The 21,627-nt window shown below is 41.9% G+C and overlaps 1 protein-coding gene across 1 annotated transcript in view; it reads right to left on the bottom strand.

Moving 5' to 3' along the window:
* Positions 1–21,627, bottom strand: part of MYO16 (myosin XVI) — a 309,776-nt gene that overhangs the window by 115,168 nt on the left and 172,981 nt on the right. Inside the window, exons 20-22 of the mRNA XM_088458316.1 lie at positions 8,757–8,829; positions 5,400–5,552; positions 979–1,179 (exon numbers count right to left, since the gene is read on the bottom strand). Coding sequence (XP_088314442.1) covers positions 979–1,179; positions 5,400–5,552; positions 8,757–8,829 — 427 coding nt within the window. The remainder of the gene's footprint in view (positions 1–978; positions 1,180–5,399; positions 5,553–8,756; positions 8,830–21,627) is intronic.

Raw genomic sequence — 21,627 nt, 5'->3', positions numbered from 1 at the left:
TCTGAACAGTGTTGGTAGCATTTCAAAGTCCCTAGTGTGAAAGCTCTTACTGTAAACAGAGTTCTTCCACCATTGCACAATATGGGAGATGCAAGAAACTCACTTCTGCACATTAATGTAGACCAAAACCTTTGTATTACTGAGCTAAATCGCTAGACGACACCTCTCTACCATGTATCACTCAGGAGTAGGGTTGGAGATTACAAACACCGCACTGAAGCCAGCCCTTTAGTAATACATATTACACTACTACTTGCACTCTGATTAGTTCTACAGTTCCTCCACCTGTCTTGAGGCTGAATTTTATCTATAAACAGTATCACTCTATAAAGCAGAAAGTATCACTCTACAAAGTAGGAAAGGAGTTGCACAGTACGATAAAATGTCATTCAGTAGACATCACCTTTAAGTATTAACTGATAGACTGTAAGTGTCACTGTGTACTGGCTTATCTGGCAAATCATGACACACATTACACTAATGATCCACAGGCATGTTGTTGCAGCAGCATCATTAAAAACATGCTGTATGTATATACATTCATCTGTCTTCTCCCATCAAAATGCTTCCATACCATGACAAGCCTGCACACCTTTTATACACAGGAGATATTCAAGTGTGTAGGGTGCTGGGTTAACAAAGATCTGCTGAATGTCACCCAAGTGGGTAATTAGGTTTTTTCTCTTATAGCCAGGGGCTGTGCTATCAACATAAAAAGGAAGTGATTCAATTAATTCTGCCAGTAAATTAATGAAGACATTAAGAAAGTAAATGAATATTACAGAACTGTAACAGCTTTTGATAAATCTTCGAGAAACTCAAATGTTTCTGCTGTTGAGATTGAGATTAGTATTGTCTGAGCAATATCTCTAATCATCCATATGTAAAGGTGGAATGAACCACCATGGACGTAAGTTCTGCAGATGCCTGCCCACCTCCTGAGCATGTGTAGCTACTAACACACTAGAAACGGCTTACCCTTCCTGCATAATGCATGATCGTGAAGACAGGGGCTTGTTCCTTGGATGTGACATTGCCATTCCCATCTTTTGCTGATGTATACACAGTATTTGAATTTGATGTCTCCAGGAGTGACTGAAGACGTTTGGAGAGGCTTTGTTCCATAGAATGAGTGGACTGGCTTTCCTCATCTAGAACAGACAGAAAGCCTAATGGTTTCTGAAAAAACAACAACACGATATTATTTGTTTTTGTTGATATCATGGAAATCAAGTTTAAAGCATTTTATTGAAACAAATTGCTTTTGTACAGATCACAAATATCAGAGGTGACTCAAATACCCCTAATTATTTAGTGCATTATTCCCTATAAAACATGTTTTTCCAATTAATAGAAAACCAATTGCTAACAATTACATAATCTCATATTTATACAGATATAATTGCAGGAGTTAAAACATACATACATACTGAAAATATATATATATTTTTAAAAGTACAGTACAGTACATATGATAGCAATATAAATACCTGTACAGTGTCTGATTCTGAGCCCCACGCAATCCAATGTTTTGCTACTGCGTGTCCGTGTAAAAACTCATATAGTGAACTGAGCTGCAGACTGCAATTGAGAAGCATGTTCCTGAAATGTGTTGGAAATGTACAGAAGTGTTCTCCTACATCTATCCTCAATATGTCTTTCTTTGCTGAGAATGTGTCTAAGTCGCAATGTGATGTGATTAGGATGCAACAGCAGACTGTGATAACTAATTGGATATGTGACACTTGTATATCTGTGTGCGACTGAGTCTGTAAACAGCACTTGGTGTGGAATAAAGCTGCGGCCGCTGCATCGTAGCGCTTTGCGTGCTGATTAAGAGACTCAGTTACACACAGATATACAAGTGTCACATATCAGATTAATCAGCACAGTCCCCTGGTGCTTCCTAGGCATAAAAAGACACAATAAAGATACTGTAGACTAGCAGAGTCTCATGGGACCTTGTGCACTGAGAGGGGCTATTTGGCGTGACTGTAGCAAAGATGTGCGAGGACACATCTGCATTGAGCATTCCTGGGAGGTGACTGGGTGATGTCTATTCAGACGCACAACAATGCATTGTCTTTCTGGGCGTGTTATGGGAGAGACACGGGCGTGGTGCTGAACTGATTGAAATCTCAGATGCTTAATTGCTTACAATGAAGGCCATACTCTGATGGGGATTCCTCATCTAGCATGGGGCTGCTGCAAGTTTCAATGGTGCGACCAATGGCTCCATCTAAAAATGCACCAAGCAGGATTTTAAGATGCACAGAGGGGGTGTGTCAGTCCTTGCACAATCAGACGTACACTTGTACACCAGGGGAAGGGCTATTAGCAGCATTAGCATAAAGTCACAGACATGACAACAGCAAAAGACGCTAAAGCGGATGCAGCAGCGTGCGACTCAGAATCAGCCCCATAGTGAGAATAGCTGCAGCACTAATTACATGTTGTCTTGTGATTAACCTCTGTGGCTAGATGAGTGTTCTGGGCAACACTGTCATAAGTTCTCATCATACAGTGAGTAGAATGTCAACTTGCTGTAGATTATTAATGATTGCTTTAGAACACAGGTTCTCAAACTCGGTCCTCAGGACCCCCAACAGTGCATGTTTTCCAGGTCTCCTCACAGAATCAAGTGAAATAATTAGCTCCACCTGGGGATCTTTTAAAATGTGTCCGTGAGTAATGACTACACCTGTGCCCCTGCTAGGAGACCTACAAAATGTGAACTATGTGGGGTCCTGAGGACCGAGTTTGAGAACCACTGCTTCAGAAGAATGTTTGTTAGTACAAGTACTAGAATGGACAGTTGAGAATCCAGCTTTGCCATATGTTTTCTCCATATCCACATCTACAAACTATAATTTTACTTGAGGGATCAATGCCAGTGGTCATTTATTGGTCAAAACACTGAGTCACCCATTCTTTATGTTATGGAGTTTAAAGCATTTTACACATTGTTAGAAACACTATTAGAATGTATTTATAAGCGTAATTAGTAATTAGTCTTTATGGCAAAGGTCCTAACAACTGAAGAGTCTTAATTGCTTCTGTGACTTCAATTTATTAAAATTTCTTTGGTTATGAAACCAAAGTAGGGGTAGTCTGGAAGCATACAGGTGAATATATGCATTTAATTATGTGCATGTGGGGAAAATTGTGACCAAATCAACTGCATTGGCCCCTAAGTGTATTAATAATGTTGATTCCCTTTGGGATTGACAGAGTGGGTAACACTGTGTTAGCTGACATCAAAATACTCTATTGTGCACTCTATTGATCAATACAATGGGCCCCAAAGGTGCCCACACACATAGCGATCTGCACACAATCCCACGATGTGTGCGATTTCCCCTGTACTCTACCCCGGCAGCTCCCTGGCAAACCTACTCATGATTTGGAGTAAAAAATGTCCAATCTGACTTAAGATCTATCGTGCATCCAGTGCATTGTTTCCCAGATTGGCAAAGCTGCCCTCCAGCACGGGAGATCTGAAGATGCGATGTACGACTAGCGGGGACGCGCACCGTAATCGTGATCGTGAGTGGACACTCACGATTTGGCCATATTTTACACGATTTGTCGTCACAATTCGTCGGAATCGGCCAAATCAGGTAAAATATTGCTGTGTGTGTGGGCAGCTTTGGTTCTCACAATACCGATTAAAAAAAAAGCCTGATGGACCAAAAAAGCATGAGGCTATGCCCTGTGTCCATACAGAGTATTATGGGAGCAGAGAAGAACACTGTTATCTCTACTACCTCATGCATATGTACCCTGTGACAGTCATAGCACTATCTGCCTGTAACCAGATTTCAATTGAAAAGTCTGCTTCAACTTCAAAGCCCTTAACACTGCAACACTCTATTATTAGGCTTACAGCATTTCATAGCTACGATTTCATCAAGTCCAATGTAATCTCATCATTTATCACTCTGTACAGTACGTCCACATACAACTTCCAATACTAGAGTATGCCTCTGTACTATACACTTTAAATTGTACATGATCTAGTGACATCTGTTGTTGAAATCACTCTACTTTGATGTTTAAAAAGGAACCAGCTGGGTGACTGCTGTATTGCTAACATGAATTTTCATGCAATTTCCCTTGTTTTCCACATAAACTGTAAGCTCCAGGGTGCAGAGCCCTCTCACCTTTTGGCTCAAAATATATTCCTGGATTGATATATCTGTGTATATATGTTTTTACTTCCCTGCTGTACAGCCATGTGGAACATACTGAAACTTTGTTTACAAAAGATAACAATGATTTTGTAATTTGGAGTTTGTGTAGACGGGTTTTGTGATCTTGCATACTGCTGAGCATAATGTACCAGTGTTTTCTCTCTGTGTTTTCCCACTCTCCAACCCCCTTCTATTTTCAGCTGTACTGATCTGACTAATGATTGAAATGTGGAGGAGGAAGCACTTGCAGAACCTATTGATACCACATTCATTTATAAATATGCTAAATTAGTTAAGGGAGACTCATTATAAAACTTATTTTCTTGAAGTAAAAAAAAACACAGCAGTAAAAGATTCATTTTTATGAGTCACAGCCCTTCTTCAGCCTCTGCATACATCTTAAGCCACGTATCCACTTGCAGATATAAATGAGCGATTGAATTATTATGACATCGTAATCGTTCAATCGCTCATTAATAGTGCATAAATCGTGCAGTTTAATGTCGGAAACAACCACCGATGCTCGCTCCTGCTGGTCGTTTCCGACATCAATCATCGCCTGAACATGCCGGTCAATCTGCCGATAACAACACATTGGCCATTTTCAGGGATGGGGGAGGGTGCCTGCACTCAACGACATATCGTTCAGTGTAAGCACAACGACTGTACGATTACGATGTTGTAAACGTACTGTCATTCCACTATCTGCAAGTTGATACGCGGCATTACATCATAACAGAATTAGGTAGGCTCTACACAGCTATTGCTGGCAATATTTATAATAAAGAATATTAGTACAAATACCATTGTAACATTACTCACAGCATAGATGAGTCATGATTGTTACCCTTTACAACTAATTTTACCAAAATTCAATTAATAATATGTGTTATTCATATTATATTAATAGTAGGTTTACGGTTTTCTGAAAAATGTATGTCATTATTTTATTTATTTGCACTACATTTTAGCATTTTAAACTGGATAGTCTTTACTTCGATATGTGCATATGCCATAGGCTTTTTTAGAACTTACAGAAGGATCAGTAGCTCTCATTGGTATTGAAATGCTGAATATTTTCATGTTTAAAATATGATCCAATGCACTATTAATCACTATTGTCTATTAGTGCTAAGTATTGCATTCAGCACACATACACATACGTAAAGGGAATTTACACTATATTTATAATGAAATGAGGAATACCTGGAAGAAAAAATCTAGTACTGATGTATGGTTTCCAGGACAATACATGGTTTCCATGGAAACTCCCTCTTGTGCACATTCAGCTTGTTCTTGTAGAAAGAGCACTTCATTGATATACTGGTGGATTCTTTCGTTGGTCAAATTAATGCATAGCTGTAAATACAAATGTCATGTTACACAAATATTAAAGCAACAAATACAAACAGCATAATACTGTTACACTATCAAGCAACAAGTCACCTATATATTGTAATGTGCATAGTAGTTTAGACTACAAATAGAATATTATTAGAGAAATCCTTATTTCTTTTTTCTTGTTTTCTTTTCCATGCTACTCTACATATGTTTATATTAGAAGAAATGCCCCTTGCTCAGTAACATGTCCTCTATTCCCTATTATACCTGGATGGATATTTAATACAGATAAAAAAGGATCAGAAACAAGGATCAGAAGCAAACACTACCTCAGCAACAAAAGGTAAAATTGTTGACCTTAAGATGTATTTTTTATAATCTCATCACTGCCAAGTTTCCCAATCACAGAATTACTGTAGACCTTCCAAACCACACCCTTATCTGCTAAATTATGCCCAAAGTCGAGCAAACCACGGATGCAAGACCTTTTCCCTACTGTCATGACCGTTGGCTGTGTTGGTGGGTAAAATTACAACGTGCTTATGAAATTTTTAGAAACCCATGACATTATTGTAAGGATTGAAAACAATTCAATTTTATGGACAAAACAATACAAGTGTCCCTACATTCTAATGGGATGTCTACATGATATTACAAGATCTGCATTAATTATCGGGTAAACGCATAATGAAATGAAAGTCATAGAAGCAAAATATTGCAAAACTTAATGGAAAAATGGAACCAAATTCATATTTCATTGGATTTGTGTGTGCATGTGTGTAATAATTATGGCTATTATCAAGCTTTATTATATAAATATGTGATGTATTTTTCCAGGGCTCTTTTAGTTGTCAATAACTAAAAATAAAAAAATGTTGTGCATGTATTGCAGATGACTGAATATACATCTCTGTTTGTGTAGATGGAAGTCTCCATTTTGTATTGTAGTGGCGCATAACTCTCCTGTATGTGACAAACATTCTCGCTAATTTCACAACCTCCTTTGTTTCACGTACAGTTGCTCCTTTCCTACATCCAAATAACTATGTGGCGCTCCATGGCCCAAAGACTTAGCGGAGTTATCTGGTGTCCAGCAGGATGGAACAGTCCCCAGTAAGTAATTAAAGTAAGTGGAATGGGATAGTCAAAGAGGCCAGGTCAAAATAGATTTTTTTGTAAGGCAAAAAAAAAAAAGTCAAATTTACAGAAGATTTTAGAGCTGGACACATTCATCAAAGGGCAAGTATTACAAAAAATAGCAAAAACTATACAACTTTGGTAAATAGGGAAGCAGGAACACATTCAGATACTGTATTTGTTATGTGACAAAATCATCAGTCTTCTGTTAGCAAGAGGGTTTTGTGAAAAGATAAGACAAATATAGCTAAACTCTGCAACACATTTATCAAAGCTGCAGTGTGTAATGCCTTGCAAAAAAACAATCTTAAACATTTTTATTTTGAACTTTCAGCAGCAATTACTGTTTTTGATAGACAAGCAGTTTTCACCATTTGCCTTTATTATATTATATCCATATATACTGCATGTATGCAGTGGCGGGCTGGGCCGGGGGGCAGAGTGCCATGTGCCCCCCGGGCCGCAGCATCATGCGGGCCGCGGGCTGCGGTGCAGACTGTGTCACTGTGACACAGACTGCACCGCGTGTGTAGCGCTGACCGGACGGAGTTCGGCCAGCGCTACACAGCACAAACACACAGCCGCGTGAGCCGGCAGCTGTGTGTTTGCTTTAGCAGCTGATGAGAGTCAGACAGACTCTCATCGGCTGCTGCTCCCACTGCCAGAGCCGGACATCTTCCCGCTCCCGCAGTGGGTAATGGGAGTGACACGTCACATGATGCGTCACTCCCATAATGCAAAGCGGCGGACGGAGGAGCTGATCTCGGCGGCAGGACCAGGAGCAGGAGCGGGTGTCAGGTAAGTGGGTTTTTAAAAAAAATTTTATTATGTCTCTGCTGCGGGGGGGGGGGGACTGGGACTACTGGGAGCACTACAAGGGGGGGACTACTGGGAGCACTACAAGGGGGGTGCTACTGGGAGCACTACAAGGGGGGGACTACTGGGGGCACTACAAGGGGGGGACTCCTGGGAGCACTACAAGGGGGGGACTCCTGGGAGCACTACAAGGGGGGGGACTACTGGGAGCACTACAGGGGGGGAATACTACTGGGGGCACTACAAGGGGGGGACTCCTGGGAGCACTACAAGGGGGGGACTACTGGGAGCACTACAGGGGGGGAATACTACTGGGGGCACTACAAGGGGGGGTCTCCTGGGAGCACTACAAGGGGGGGACTCCTGGGAGCACTACAAGGGGGGGACTACTGGGAGCACTACAGGGGGGGAATACTACTGGGGGCACTACAAGGGGGGGACTCCTGGGAGCACTACAAGGGGGGGGACTACTGGGAGCACTACAGGGGGGGAATACTACTGGAGGCACTACAAGGGGGGGAATACTACTACTGGGAGCACTACAAGGGGGGGACTACTACTGGGGGCACTACAAAGGGGGGACTACTACTAGGGGCACTACAAGGGGAGGGGACTACTACTAGGGGCATTGCATAGGGGGGAGGGGACTACTACTAGGGGCACTACATAGGGGGGAGGGGACTACCACTGGGGGCACTGCATCGAGGGACCACTGCTGGGGGCTCTATATAAAGGGCAATAGTGGGGGTACTGCATAGAGGGAAGACTACAACTGGGGCCACTATTTAAGGCGCACTGCATAAGGGTTACCACTACTGGGGGCACTATATAAGGGACTTACTACTGGAGGCACAAGGGGCACTGCATAGGGGGGATCACTACTGGGGGCACTACTCGAGGCCTGCATAAGGGTGTCCTCCTGTGGCACAGGGTGGCACTGCATATGGGCACTACTACAGGGGGCTGCCCCTAATCTTTATTTTTACCTTACATTAATCCCATATAGACCCGCCTCCTCCCTAGAACACTTGAGGGGGGGGGGCGCCGTAGCACGCATGTTCTTTCGGGCACCCTGGCTACACGCTACTCCTCTGCCAGGGCCGCCTGCATGCATTTGCCCCCCAGGCTAAAAGTTGCCAGCCAGCCCCTGCATGTATGACTTGTGTAAGATGACAATACAGACTCTATAACCAATAAATCTGTTTCATTAAGATCTACCGAGTAAAATGTATTTTACAGTTTACTATAAAGATCTCAGAATAAACTAACCTGTTCAAATGAATTTCTCTGAAAGTCTTCAAAGCCAAACATATCCAAAATTCCAATTGCGAGGGGAGGATAGCTAAAACATAAAAAATAGTAGGTCACTAATCCATGAACAGATGAACATAAATGTTTCAAGAATAAAATGGTTTGGCATAAAAAACATTCACAGAACTATTGACTGTAGTAAAAATTTGAACAAAGGGAAAATATTGCAGTCACACTGACCCATTTTCTGTCACTATATGAAAATAAAGCATTCATGCTGTATACATGATTTGCAGCAAAGTTTGAACCCCAACTTCCACTAATTTAATAAAGATGTGTCATACTTTGCTGGTCCAATTACACTAAAGAGATCAGCACAGTATAATTAATGGGTGCAGGGTAAGCAATGTGAACCACCTTGCCTCAAGGGCCAGTGCACAACCTGCACCCATTATAGATATGACACTGGCTGAATTACACTTAGAAGTGCCACTCTAATCCTGGGTACACCTGGGCAACAGATCAGCTCACCGAGGGATCTGCAGACTGAGCGGCCGATTGGTAAGACAATACACACATACCATTCTGCCACTCAATGTGTCTGTGCTGACATCATAACTGGTTGGGTATTTAAATTTTCCCACCCAGTTGAGATGTCCATTACCGGCGCTCCCTGCAGCAAGTATATGGGCGGTAGGCGGCAAAGAAGTTGTGAGGGGGTCTTAATTACTTTGTCAGTCACAAGCAGCTCTACAGTAGATGGGAGATGGTAGCAGGGCTGTACTAAGGACCACATAGGTCTGGGGCAGGGGTGTTTTAAGAGAGGAGGGGGTCCGTGTGCAGCCTCCATGCAGGCCCCCTCCTATCCAGCAGCACAGTAGACTGTAGCTTTGTGCCAGAGTCTACATGCTCTGGGAACATGTCGCCCACACCATGGGAAAATGACTGCAGTGATGCCAATCTGCAGAACTGGCCGACACAGGACTCCGGAGAGGTAAGTATACTAATTATAGGGGTACAGGGTGTGCAGTGTGGGCCCTGCACCCATTATAGATACGCCAGTGGCCTAGGGCTAAAAATGTTCTAGGACCTTTACTGAGAAGGGAAGGATCTGTAATCAGTGCTGTGTGGGTATGACCACTGCCATGTGAGTGTGTACGCCCTCTACAACATCAGCTCCACTGTCTCCCTAAGTATATGAAAATAGAAAAAAATAACATAATTTTGCGAGAAAACTAGTAAAACTATTTTAATACTTATTATTTATGGCCTATTTTTATGTGGAGAGCTGGAGCTCCATCCACCCCATTGTTAATCTGGCCCTGGATGGAAGGACATCCAATACAAAATTGTAATAGTAAGGTACGGAAATGGTGGTTCATTGAATATTCCTTAGCACTTCACATAGCCCCGAGGGCTGAAAATTCCTCTTGGTAACCGCCAGAGATTGTATAAATATTTTCTATTAGAATTGTAAATATATCACCGACAAGTACCAAAGTCACTTTCTTATTCACCATGTATTTCCATGAGTGTCTTCCGCCATGCCTCTTATGTGATTTAACAGGCATGGCGGAAGACACATCCCATATATATGGTGATGGGGAAAAGTGGAATTTTCATACAAGGAGTGATGAATTTGTGATGTTAAAGTTACAAAATTATATATCCTTTTTTCCATAATTTTCCTTCTCATTTGCATGAGTGCCAAATCTTGGAATGATACTTCATCTAAAGGAATAATAAAGTGACTTTGGATGTTATATTGATATTTCTAATTGATGATAATCTACAATTAGATCTGTTGTTGGAGCTATTATATGTGCAGAGGGACTTATATACTTGTTTGTTTTCTATTTTATAGTATAGTGGTACTGTTAGGGAGAGCACTCTGCACTGTCTACCCATTACTGGTGTTATAGTAATGCATGACCTGTAACCTAAGGCGCTACTGCACATGTACGTCTCTACCAAACGTCTTCCTCGCCATCCTCCATAGGACTCCCTTGAGTGAGACTGTGCCTTAGAGACATAATGGTCTAACATATACACCACATGGTCATTACCGCTAGATGTAACATACATTGCAGTATCACCAATGAGTGTATGTGCATGTGTGTGCTCTAGATACCGCACACCACATGTTAACCCCCTCTCCTGCATTGTATACCCTCTGCATTAGCCCTGAGTTTACTAACATCCTTTATTCTACCTGGTTAATAAGCTTTTCATCATGTGGACTGACCTCCATCACACACCTGTCAACACCATAAGTTCTGCCAACAGCTACTACCTATGTAAGTAGAGACATTAACTTAAAGGAGCAACAGGTATACTATAAACTTGATATTTGTGGGATATGGAGAATATTGAAAACTCTCTCTGCAATGAAATAGCAGCATGCTTCCATTACCAAAGTGATAACAAATCAATTAACCACTTACTGTAATAATAGACTTAAAAAATGTCTAAATATGGAAAGAGCCATTAACACTTCTGGCGAACTCTGGAACATGTAAACACTCAAAAGCTAGGACCATTTTTAATATATCCCACAGCTCTATTATAAGGTTCAGATGTGAGAGTTTTCCTTAATTAGCCCATTTAGCTAGTAATAAAGAATTTCATAGACCAGAGCTTTTACATTAATTTAATGCTCAAGTTCGTTTCAAAATGGTTAACAACAAATCTGTAGAAATAGCATCAAAATGAACGGACTCATTCATTTCAGTGCTTGTACACAGTCAACTCACATGCAGGAATGTGATTGTGTACTGGCCTAGAGGTGGGCAGGTAAATGATATCCCAAAGAGCCCCCCAGCTTCGGATCTCCACCCACTACCATTGGGGGCGTGACCAATGCAGGGGCGGGCTGGTACCTTACGTTGCTGCCCTGGGCCAGACAAGGTGGGACACCAGTTTAAAAAAAAAGAAGAAAGGAGTACAGTATGTACACATACACCCCCTCTCCTGTCTCTGTGTACATACAACTGCAACTGCTGGTGGTCCTGTTATGCTGAGGAGGTCCTGAACAGCAGCTCAGCAATGTCTGCTGTGCTCTGATTGGATGAGTGACACAGTGGGGTCTATTTACTAAGCAGTGTTAGGAGACAGAGTGAAAAGTGATAAGGTGCCAGCCAATCAGCTCCCAACTGTCATCTCACAGGCTGTTTTTGAAAAATGACAGTTGGGAGCTGATTGGCTGGCACCTTATCACTTTTAACTCTGTCTCCTAACACTGCTTAGTAAATAGACCCCTACAGTCACTTCCTCATCCAGTTCAGGGAATGAAAGAAGATGGAGGGATAGGAGTCCGAGTCAGGAATGAGAATGGTTGCTGGACAGGAGACTGCAGGCAGCACAAAGGGAAGAGGTCAGTGTGTGACATATACATTGTATGTGTGTGAAAGGCACAGAGCTTGTGTCGATGTTAGTGTGTATGTGTTTGTGTGTGAGACCTGGCGTGTGCGTCAGTGTGTGTGTTAGAGACACAGATTGTGTGTCACTGTGTGTCTTTGTGTGTGAGACATGGAGTGGGCGCCAGTGTGTGTATGAGACATGGAGTGTGCGTCAGTGTGTGTGTGTGTGTGTGTGTGTGTGACATGGAGTGTGCATCAGTGTGTGTGTGACATGGAGTGTGTCAGTGTGTGAGAGACATGGAGTGTGCATCAATGTGTGTGTGTCAGAGACAGAGGGTGTGCGTCAGTGTGTGTGCGTGAGACACGGAGTGTTCATCAGTGTGTGTGTGTGTGTTTGTGAGACATTTTTACTTTACATAGCAGTTTAACCTTTCCATGTGAATGGACTTGGCTCACTGCTCCGGAGAAGCTACAGAGGTGACTCTGAGAGACCAGAGTACATGCTGCAAGATCAGTGACTTTTAGCCAGTGACACTTTTTGGCGCTTCAGTATTGTGTAACTACAAAACAGAGGGGCTGATTCTAACTAGGACGCAGTGGCGTCAGAGCGCTTTCTTGGCTTACGCTGCCTAAACTGTTATATCACAACGATGGACTATATTTTATAGCATGTAAAGATCGATACATATTATCCGGTTTCTCCAGAAAAATTGATGTAAGCTGTTTACTGATACAAAATTTAAGTTTTTCCCTCTTTTTACCATTCCTATTTAATTTATGTGTAAAAAGATTCTTTAATTTCAAACGAGTCCAATTCCCGGTAAGAGTCTGCTTTGGCATGTCAATAAATTAATCACAGGGACAGACACTTAACGTGGCAGGTGTTGACCTACATGCAGACTGGTTTTCTCATGGACAAATTTACATGGCCCGTTAGCGTGTCACATCAATACAAAATCTTTTAGTGTTGACGTCAAGAAAAAAAAATGACTAATGTCGTCTACAAGACAATCATCTCGTATAAGATCTCGGTTAAAAAAAGACTATCGCTGTAAATTCAAAATTGCTCCCATGCAAAGGCGGGGTGGGTGGCTAGCCTATATAATAAAATCAACTACTGATATAAAGTTTATCACGCATGTAATAACAATTGGTATGAACTCTGATCCTGGCCACCTGTTTAATTTATACACTAGAGAGTGTAAGGGGCAGTGACAGACAGAGACAATGGGGAAGGGAGAGGGAGAGGTAAGGAGAAAATGTTGGGGGGGGGGGGAGGGAGAGAAAGAGAGAGAGAAAAAGAGAGTGTGGGATTGAGACAGAGATGGATCAAAACAAAGAGGGTGTGTGTGGTTGAGACAGAAAAAAATAAATAAATATCAGTCAAGTCTGGGCATTATAAAACAAATCATTTTAGAAGGTTAACACAAAAAGTATTAAATAGCTTGTTTTGTACGGAAATTCTGCCCTAATGGAAGTTCTCTCTAACTCAAACAATTAGAGACATGTTAAATATGGTTTTGCCACAGTTTGCTTTATGTAATGAAAGTAACATTGTAATCTTGGAACACTATTATACTACCTACAATAACATTCACTCATACTATTTTTGTTATGCTCTACAAGATTTTTGACTCACAATAAACCACACTAGCATATAAATGTAAAGCTAGATTTTGTTGTCAAAATATACAGTATGTACAATATTAATGTCAATATGGGAAATACGGTTACTCACATAACTTTAACCACATCAAAAAGTGTTTGACATTTATGTGCAGCTCCTGACACATATGAAAATTTAATGTCATCTACTGGTCTATTTCTATGATTTGTGGCATATATAACAAGGTATAAATGACAGGATAGACTTATATCTTCCTTTTTTATTTAGGAACCGGTTATCCAGATTACAACAGGGTAGGTGCACACAGCTCCAACCCATATAATTAGTTAATTTGCAATTTTTGTAATCTGTACAATATATCTGCAATTTCTGTACAAAGTATTACAATATAGAAGTTAGGGTTTACATTTTTTTTTTCATATTTTGAAAAAAATATAATATGCAATGATTCTTCAGCACGCATGCAGCAGAGGATTGAGCTGTACAGTACAAGATGTGACCATAGATCTATCCTAGCTGTGTAAAAGAGGACATTGAGCTCCAGTTCAAATTATACAATTACGCTTCGAAAGTTTGCTTAGTTTTTTTTACAAATGTCCTATTATTGTAGTGCCAAACACTATGCAAGAAAAAACTATTTGAATATTTTATTATCATAGATATTTTTTATAGAAAAAATAATATAATAGTGTTGGATCGGATTTTACTAGGACAATTTAATAGGTTGAACAATTATCATCATTGTCACACATGTAAGCCTGCTGCTGGAACCATATGCATAGGCACCTCAGCTTTGCATTACGATCTGGCTGTATGGCCACTTGGACCAGGTCAATTTGATCATTTGCATGTGTAGCCAGTTGTGTTGGTCATTTGTATAATATAAGCTGTTATACTATATATAAGGAGATTAGTAAAGACAGAAAAGATACTGTAACATGAACCATATGTAAATAGAGAGGAAGGAAAGCATAGCACAACTCCCATCACTGTAGATAGTCTATGAATGCTTTCCATACTGAACACCACCTTCTCCAAAGGGGAAATACAATTAGCGTTGATGTGCGGTCGTGCACATTACTTCTTATTACAGTAGCCCAACAAAGCAGATTTATTTGCACACCGCTATGGGGTGCAAAGTAAGATCTGTGCAATTGATGATGGTGAGATGCTCAAGAAACAGTTGGAACAATGGCGCGATGCAGGCATCGCTGCTAATTGAAATGCACCGTTAGGCATGAATTTTCTGAATGCCAGGTCTTTTTTAGATGCTTGCCTTGTTTTCTGAGACTAATCACTCCAATATGACAGTGAAGGAGAGTCACCCATTATTTCCAATCAATTACTTTCCTAGCTGGATAAGCTCTAGCATTCAAAGTGCCCAGGTGATGCCACCCTTAAGGAGCAACATCAGCCACAAGCTCAATCCTACCTACTATAACACAAAATATATAGCACTAAGCCTTATGATGGGCATACATTGTCAGATAATATGTCTATAAGACCGACAGACATTTTATCACACAGCCTGAAACCAGCTAATATCGTGGCCATACACTTTGAGATATTTCACAGTGTATGCCCACATGATATCTGGGTTCCTCCCCTGGGGAGGAAACATCTCCCCCTTCCTCTGCTGTGAATCAACATGGAAATGTCAGATGGTCGGCTGCGGCAGTGCCAGATGTGACTGACCAATGATCGGATCAGTTGGGCATATTGGAAGAATTTTCATGCCCGACTGCCCAATTATGCCTGATCGTCGTTCCATACACTATGGCATGATCTGGGGCCCCCACATATAGCTACACCACCAGTGTGTGGGCACTGTAGAATATGTGAACTGGGTTTCTGTGTGGTATATTGTGAACTGGGGGGCGCTACAGTGTGTTTAACACATTTGTGGTGCTGGGGGTATTTGCACATTATACTTTTTAATAACATTACCATCAAATCTCATTTTATTGGTAGGGGTCCCCACAAGTTATTTGCCCTGGACCTTAGCTCTATTCATAGATGCTTACAAAGGATTGCGTCCCAGCCTTTATAAAAGGCACAATAGGCCCCACAGCTGGTGACACATGGCCCTGTGGCAATACTGTACCTAAAGTCCTTTCATTTCAAACACAAATCTCTGGCAGGATTTTTAGTCCAGTTTACTTTTTTGCTTTGGCAGAAAATGAGATTGGTATTAATAATGATCATTAGCATTAATGGTATTAATAAGTGTCATTAGTATTAATGGCATTAATAATGATCATTAGCACGAATATCCTTTTTCATGAATTGGACATTAATACAATTAATAATGTCTGTGGTGTGTGCAGAGAATCCAATGTCTTTTTTATTAATAATGGACAAGGAATCAGAATACTTCAAATGATTGGTGGATGGATAAGTTGTCAATATATTCCATGATGGGCATTTGTAGTTCTGAGTCATTATATTTCAGTTATCAGACTGAGGATAAAATACTGTACAGTTCTCATCATGCATACTGTAGCTTTAGGCTGGATTTCTGCCATGACAACAATGTGATTTTCTAAATTGTTCTAACATAGTATTTTGTTTTCCAGTATTGGAGGGTAGCCTTTAAATAAGCAAGCATGTTAAAAGCTAAACCAGCTTGGATTAGCCTTTAACATGCTTGCTGCTTAAAAGTACAGGCATACTCGCATGTATTCCCGCAGCGGGATGTAGTCTGGAAGACCGCCGGCTTCCAGACTACTTAATCCCGGCGAGGGTTGAATGACAGGCGTCTAAATCTAGACACCTGTCATTTTACCGACACCGTGAGACCGGCGCCCAGCATCCCGATCGAAGTGATGACGGGCGCCGCAGCGGACAGCTGCGGGGGGGGAGGGTTAGGTTGAGGGCTCCCGGGGGGGACTTAGGGTTAGGAACCCCCCCGGGAAGTTAGGGTTAGGCTAGGGGGAGGGAGGGTTAGGGTTAGGCACCCTGGGGGGAGGTTAGGGTTAGGCACCCCCCCGGAGGACTTAGGTTTAGGCAGCGGGGAAGAGGGGGTTAGGTTTAGGCACTTAGAGGGGGGGTTAGGGTTAGGCACAGGGGGGGAGGTTAGGGTTAGGCACCCCTAAGGAGGGTTAGGGTTAGGGGGGTAAGGTTAGTTGATACTTACCTTTAGGACGATCGGCATTTCCTCCTTTGTCGGGCAGCCGCTGCCGGGAATTGAACCGCCGGCCATGCGCACACATAACACACCCCCCGCAGCAGTGCCGGCTCACAGTCCATTACATTTAGCCCCAGCCAGCACTGTAACTATGGTGGTGTGGCATGTGCCGTGGCACAGGGCACCACAGGACAGGGGGTGGTGTTCCGGCCTGTCAATTTTTTTTTTAAATTATTCTCCCCTGTAGCTTCCTCTTCTTTTAACCCTGGAATCTCCTGGCCGCCCCTATCTCCTCCCTAGCTGACCTCCCCAAGCACTTCCAGTCACATCCTTTTTTATTTAACACACACAGCTATCTGCTCCATAAAATCTGATGGCAGCCCTGAACACAGCCACTGATTCCCGACCCAGGTGTTACCAGCACACCTCGAGTACCCTTGCCGGTGATTTCAGCTGTCTGAAGGGTACATATACGGATCTCCCCGCCACTGATATTTGCTGCATATACACTACAAGTAGGGCTCTTTCTATACCTCCAGTCTGTGATCTACACTGCTGGCTCCAGGCTTGTGCATGGATGTTCTGATGGACAAAGTCTGCTGCAGGTGCTGCTTCACCAGGATTCCCACTGCATTTGGCATTACACCTAGACAACAGTGGTACAATGGGATCAGTACCCTCTTCTTCATCAATCATGACAAATCAGATTTGTCATGGCAGGTATCCATGAGGCCACGCCGCTTTTTGGGCATGCGTATTTCTTATGTCCTTATTTGAAAAATGGGGGGGGGAGCACCAATGCTCCTTCTGGCCCAGGGCACCAAAAATTCTAGCTACTGCTCTGACCCCAGCTGTGGCTACATATAGTCCAAGATGACTATTTTTCCTATAGGGAATGGTCTCATTCTTACCACTTGTTTTTCAATTAAAATAATTTGGCCTGATTTATTCAACATAAATTATTTTATTTAGAATATGTTGTTAAGATTTTAGAAATGTAAGTGGGCTGTGTATGATTGGGATAAGAAATGTTGATCTACTGTAATATACAGTAAACATCAAATCTGACATAAAAATCCTTTGGAGGCATACCATATAATTACTATATTGGATCTAAAGTAAACGTACAGTACTGTCATTTCTTAAGTTTCCAGTTTTATAACTATAAGGTACAAATATAATAAAATATGCAGTGAAGTCTCTAACACTTTGTTTTTTATGTATTCCAGATAAATGTGCTTATGTGCTGTATTTTTACATCATACTGTAAGTATACTATAAGTTGAAGACATTGAAATGTGAATTTATTTAAAATGTGCAATTTTTGTTTTTTATTTAAATTTCAATTGTCTAGTGCATATTACACTTGCTTATCTCATTGGGAAGTGCACTTGGTATATATGCTCTGGATAACATAGGACTCTTAGTAAATGATTCCCATTAATTAAAAAAATCTCATCAGCATGTGACACATAATTAATGGATCAATTGTAAATTCGAATAGCAAATATGTTTAAAACCACATTGCCACCTAGTTGAATATTCTGTATCCCCCCTCCTCCCCTTCCAGACACATACATTTGGAGCCTCAGCGTATGATCCTCACGCTCAACCAGCCCTCTCCCCTCCACCATTTTAAAGTTGGTTAGCTAAATTATTTTGACGGTTTCTACGACAAACGGCAGCTTGAGATGCCCCATATCTGTAGACAAGAGGAGGGATGCCTCAATAATATATCTGCCAAGGTGGTAGTGCAGCCTTAATACTGTTTGCTAAAAACGCAATAGTGTCTCCTGTGTAGTGCACCAAATATAAAAACACATTTTATGTGAGGCCCGTCACTTAATCAACAGAAGCAGATGAAAGCAGTAAATCAATATAAACAGATTGTTATAACAGTACAAGGGAAACATTGATACAGAATACACCAGTGGAAATAATTTCTGAAGATACCAGATCCTTGAGGATGTAGAAGTAGGCTTTCTTAGAACATACAATAGATTTCTGGAAATTTGACATTTAATAACAAATGTATCTTAACCCCATGTATTAAGTCTGGAAGACAGGGAATAATAGGATCAATGTAAGGAATATACGTAGATAAGAAGCAGGCAGAAAAATGTGACCATGATGAAGTCATTAATACCTCCAAGTGACTCACATGGTAAAAACTGAGACAATTGTAAAGATAGTATCGTGAAATTAATGAATTTATCTTGCAGATGCAATCAAATTTCTGTGCTCCTGTATTCTGTTACAAATAAAATACAGTATATAACATCAAATAAAATTAAATAAGCAAAAGTAACCTATTTATTGCACGTGCATAGTAAATATTAAAATTCCATATATTACAAAGACTAAATTATGAATGATAACACAAAAGCCTGTTTTTTATGCAGCTGTAACTGAGTTTTAATGTATTCAGAAACCTTGAAAAACAGGTATTTTCCTAAAAAAAAGTAATTCAGCCCTAATACAGTACAAATTTAGAAAATGTATTAACGTAATTATAAATGTGACCAGTGATGTAAGCCATAGCAAGCACTGGGAAGGGAAGTGTGATTTCATGAGCAGAGTAAAACAGCTAATTTGATGTTTATCAAGATGAATGCTGGGAATCTGCATAGCCATTACCTTATGGTAAACTCATAGGGATAGCCAATTGGGGGTACCATATTAATATTCCGAATTGATACAGGATTAATATATGTTTTTTGATATGGAAAATTATCATGACATTAATATCAATATTTTCGAACTTTGGTATTGATACTGTTCATGCATAGTTGCAGTCTGCGGCAGGTCTGCGATTAAATGTAATGATACATTGCGCACGCCGTACACACTGCACAATCTGGTGTACTGCGCCAAAATGTGTCTTTACATGCTGCATGTAACAGCACCATGACGTTTATTGCGTCGTCCCATCTGCTGTGCAACACAGGAGATGAAATGATCGTCATGAACAATGGGTTGGGCATACACTACAAAGTGTATGATATATAATAGTTTATAATAATAGTAGTTTTATTTATATAGCGCTTTTCTCCTAAAGGACTCAAAGTGCTTTACATTTGCCTTTACAGTACAAAATACAAATTAAGCTTAAACAAGGGACATTAGTGAAATGCTTGGGTGAAGAGGTAAGTCGAGTCTATTTTTGAAAGATTCTAGAGTGGAGGCCTCTCGAACTGTGCGGGGAAGTGAGTTCCATAAGGTTGGAGCCCCAAAACTGAAAGCTCGACCCCCAGACGAATTCCGGAAGATTCTAGGTACTGTTAATAGTCCTTCGTCAATGGATCGCAGTAATCGAGTGGGACGGTAAGGAATCAGAAACTGCTTCAGGTACCCTGGGCCATGGTCATGAAGGGCTTTGCAAGTTAGTAATCCCATCTTGAAAACAATTCGCCATCTGACAGGCAGCCAGTGAAGGGAGTAGAGAATGGGTGTTATGTGGCTAGAACAGGGCTGGTTGGTTAATAGCTTGGCAGCTGCGTTTTGTACCATCTGCAAGCGGTGTAATTACTTTGCTGGGAGTCCAAGGTAGAGGGCGTTGCAGTAGTCTAGGCATGATGATATAAATGCATGTATGACTTTGGGCAGATCTTCTGAGGGAATTAAGTGCTTGATTCTGGCAATGTTCCTCAGATGAAAGAATGAGGATTTGATTGTGGCTGATACCTGATGTTTAAGTGTCAAGCCACTATCCAGGACAACACCAAGATTCTGCACATGTTCAGTGTTATGCAATTCTGATCCCCCAAGCGTAAGTCCTGTTGGTTGGCTATGCTGTAGCCCTGACTTGTGACCTATCATAAGGACCTCTGGGTCTCATTCAGACCTGTTCGTGAGCGCAGGACGCTCGCAAGAGGGTTGATGGTACCCAATTGTGCATGCGCACGACGGAGGCTGCTCCATCATGCGCATGCACGAGACCCGGTGAGCGACGGGGTAGCCATCGCTCGGGGTCTCGCACCAAAGGGGGCATGCTGTCGATGGTGAGTGACAGCACGCTCCCTTTGGTGGGTGTGCCGGGGGCGTGGCTTCCAGACGGAGGCGTTCCCATGGGAACACCTACCGTCTGGGGCCGGCCCCACTGACATCACTAGTGATGTCAGTGGGAGTGATTTTGGCTCTACCAGAGCCAAAATCACTCCAGGGCTTGCGGCAGCGAGACCCTACCGCAGGGTCTCGTCGCAAGCCCGATGGTCATCGCGACCATCATCATGGACGCTCGCATAAGCTGTGGGTGGTAACCCACAGCTATGCGAGTGTCCAAGAGGCCGCTCCAAGTTTAGGTAGGAGGGCCCTGATTCAGAGCGAGTGCTCTGGTCAGAGCGCCCGGCTCTGAATCAGGCCCTCTGTTTTATCAGGGTTCAGTAGCAGCCAACTGGCACACATCCACTCCTGAAGCTCAGCTAGGCAGCCATTTAGGGTTTTTATGGGGTCCTTTGTACCTGGAGAAAAGGACAGGTACAGTTGTGTATCATCTGCATAGTAGTGGTAGACCAGGCCATGACGTCTGATTATTTCACCCAATGGTAGCATGTATACTGCAAAAAGCATGGGAGAGAGTATAGAACCCTGTGGGATACTGCATGGGAGTGGCACTGGTGATGAAGAGTTTACTCTAGAAGAAACTCTCTGTGAACTGAGGGTCAGAAATGATTTGAACCAGCTAAGGACTGTGCCATCCAATCCACAGAAATTTTTCAGGCGCTCAATTAAAATCCTGTGTTCCACAGAATCAAATGCTGCTGAGAGATCCAGAAG

Source organism: Taudactylus pleione, unplaced genomic scaffold, assembly GCF_031769625.1.
Source record: "Taudactylus pleione unplaced genomic scaffold, aTauple2 ptg000041l, whole genome shotgun sequence".
Taxonomy (NCBI): domain Eukaryota; kingdom Metazoa; phylum Chordata; class Amphibia; order Anura; family Myobatrachidae; genus Taudactylus; species Taudactylus pleione.
This window is presented reverse-complemented; position numbering and strand designations above follow the sequence as displayed.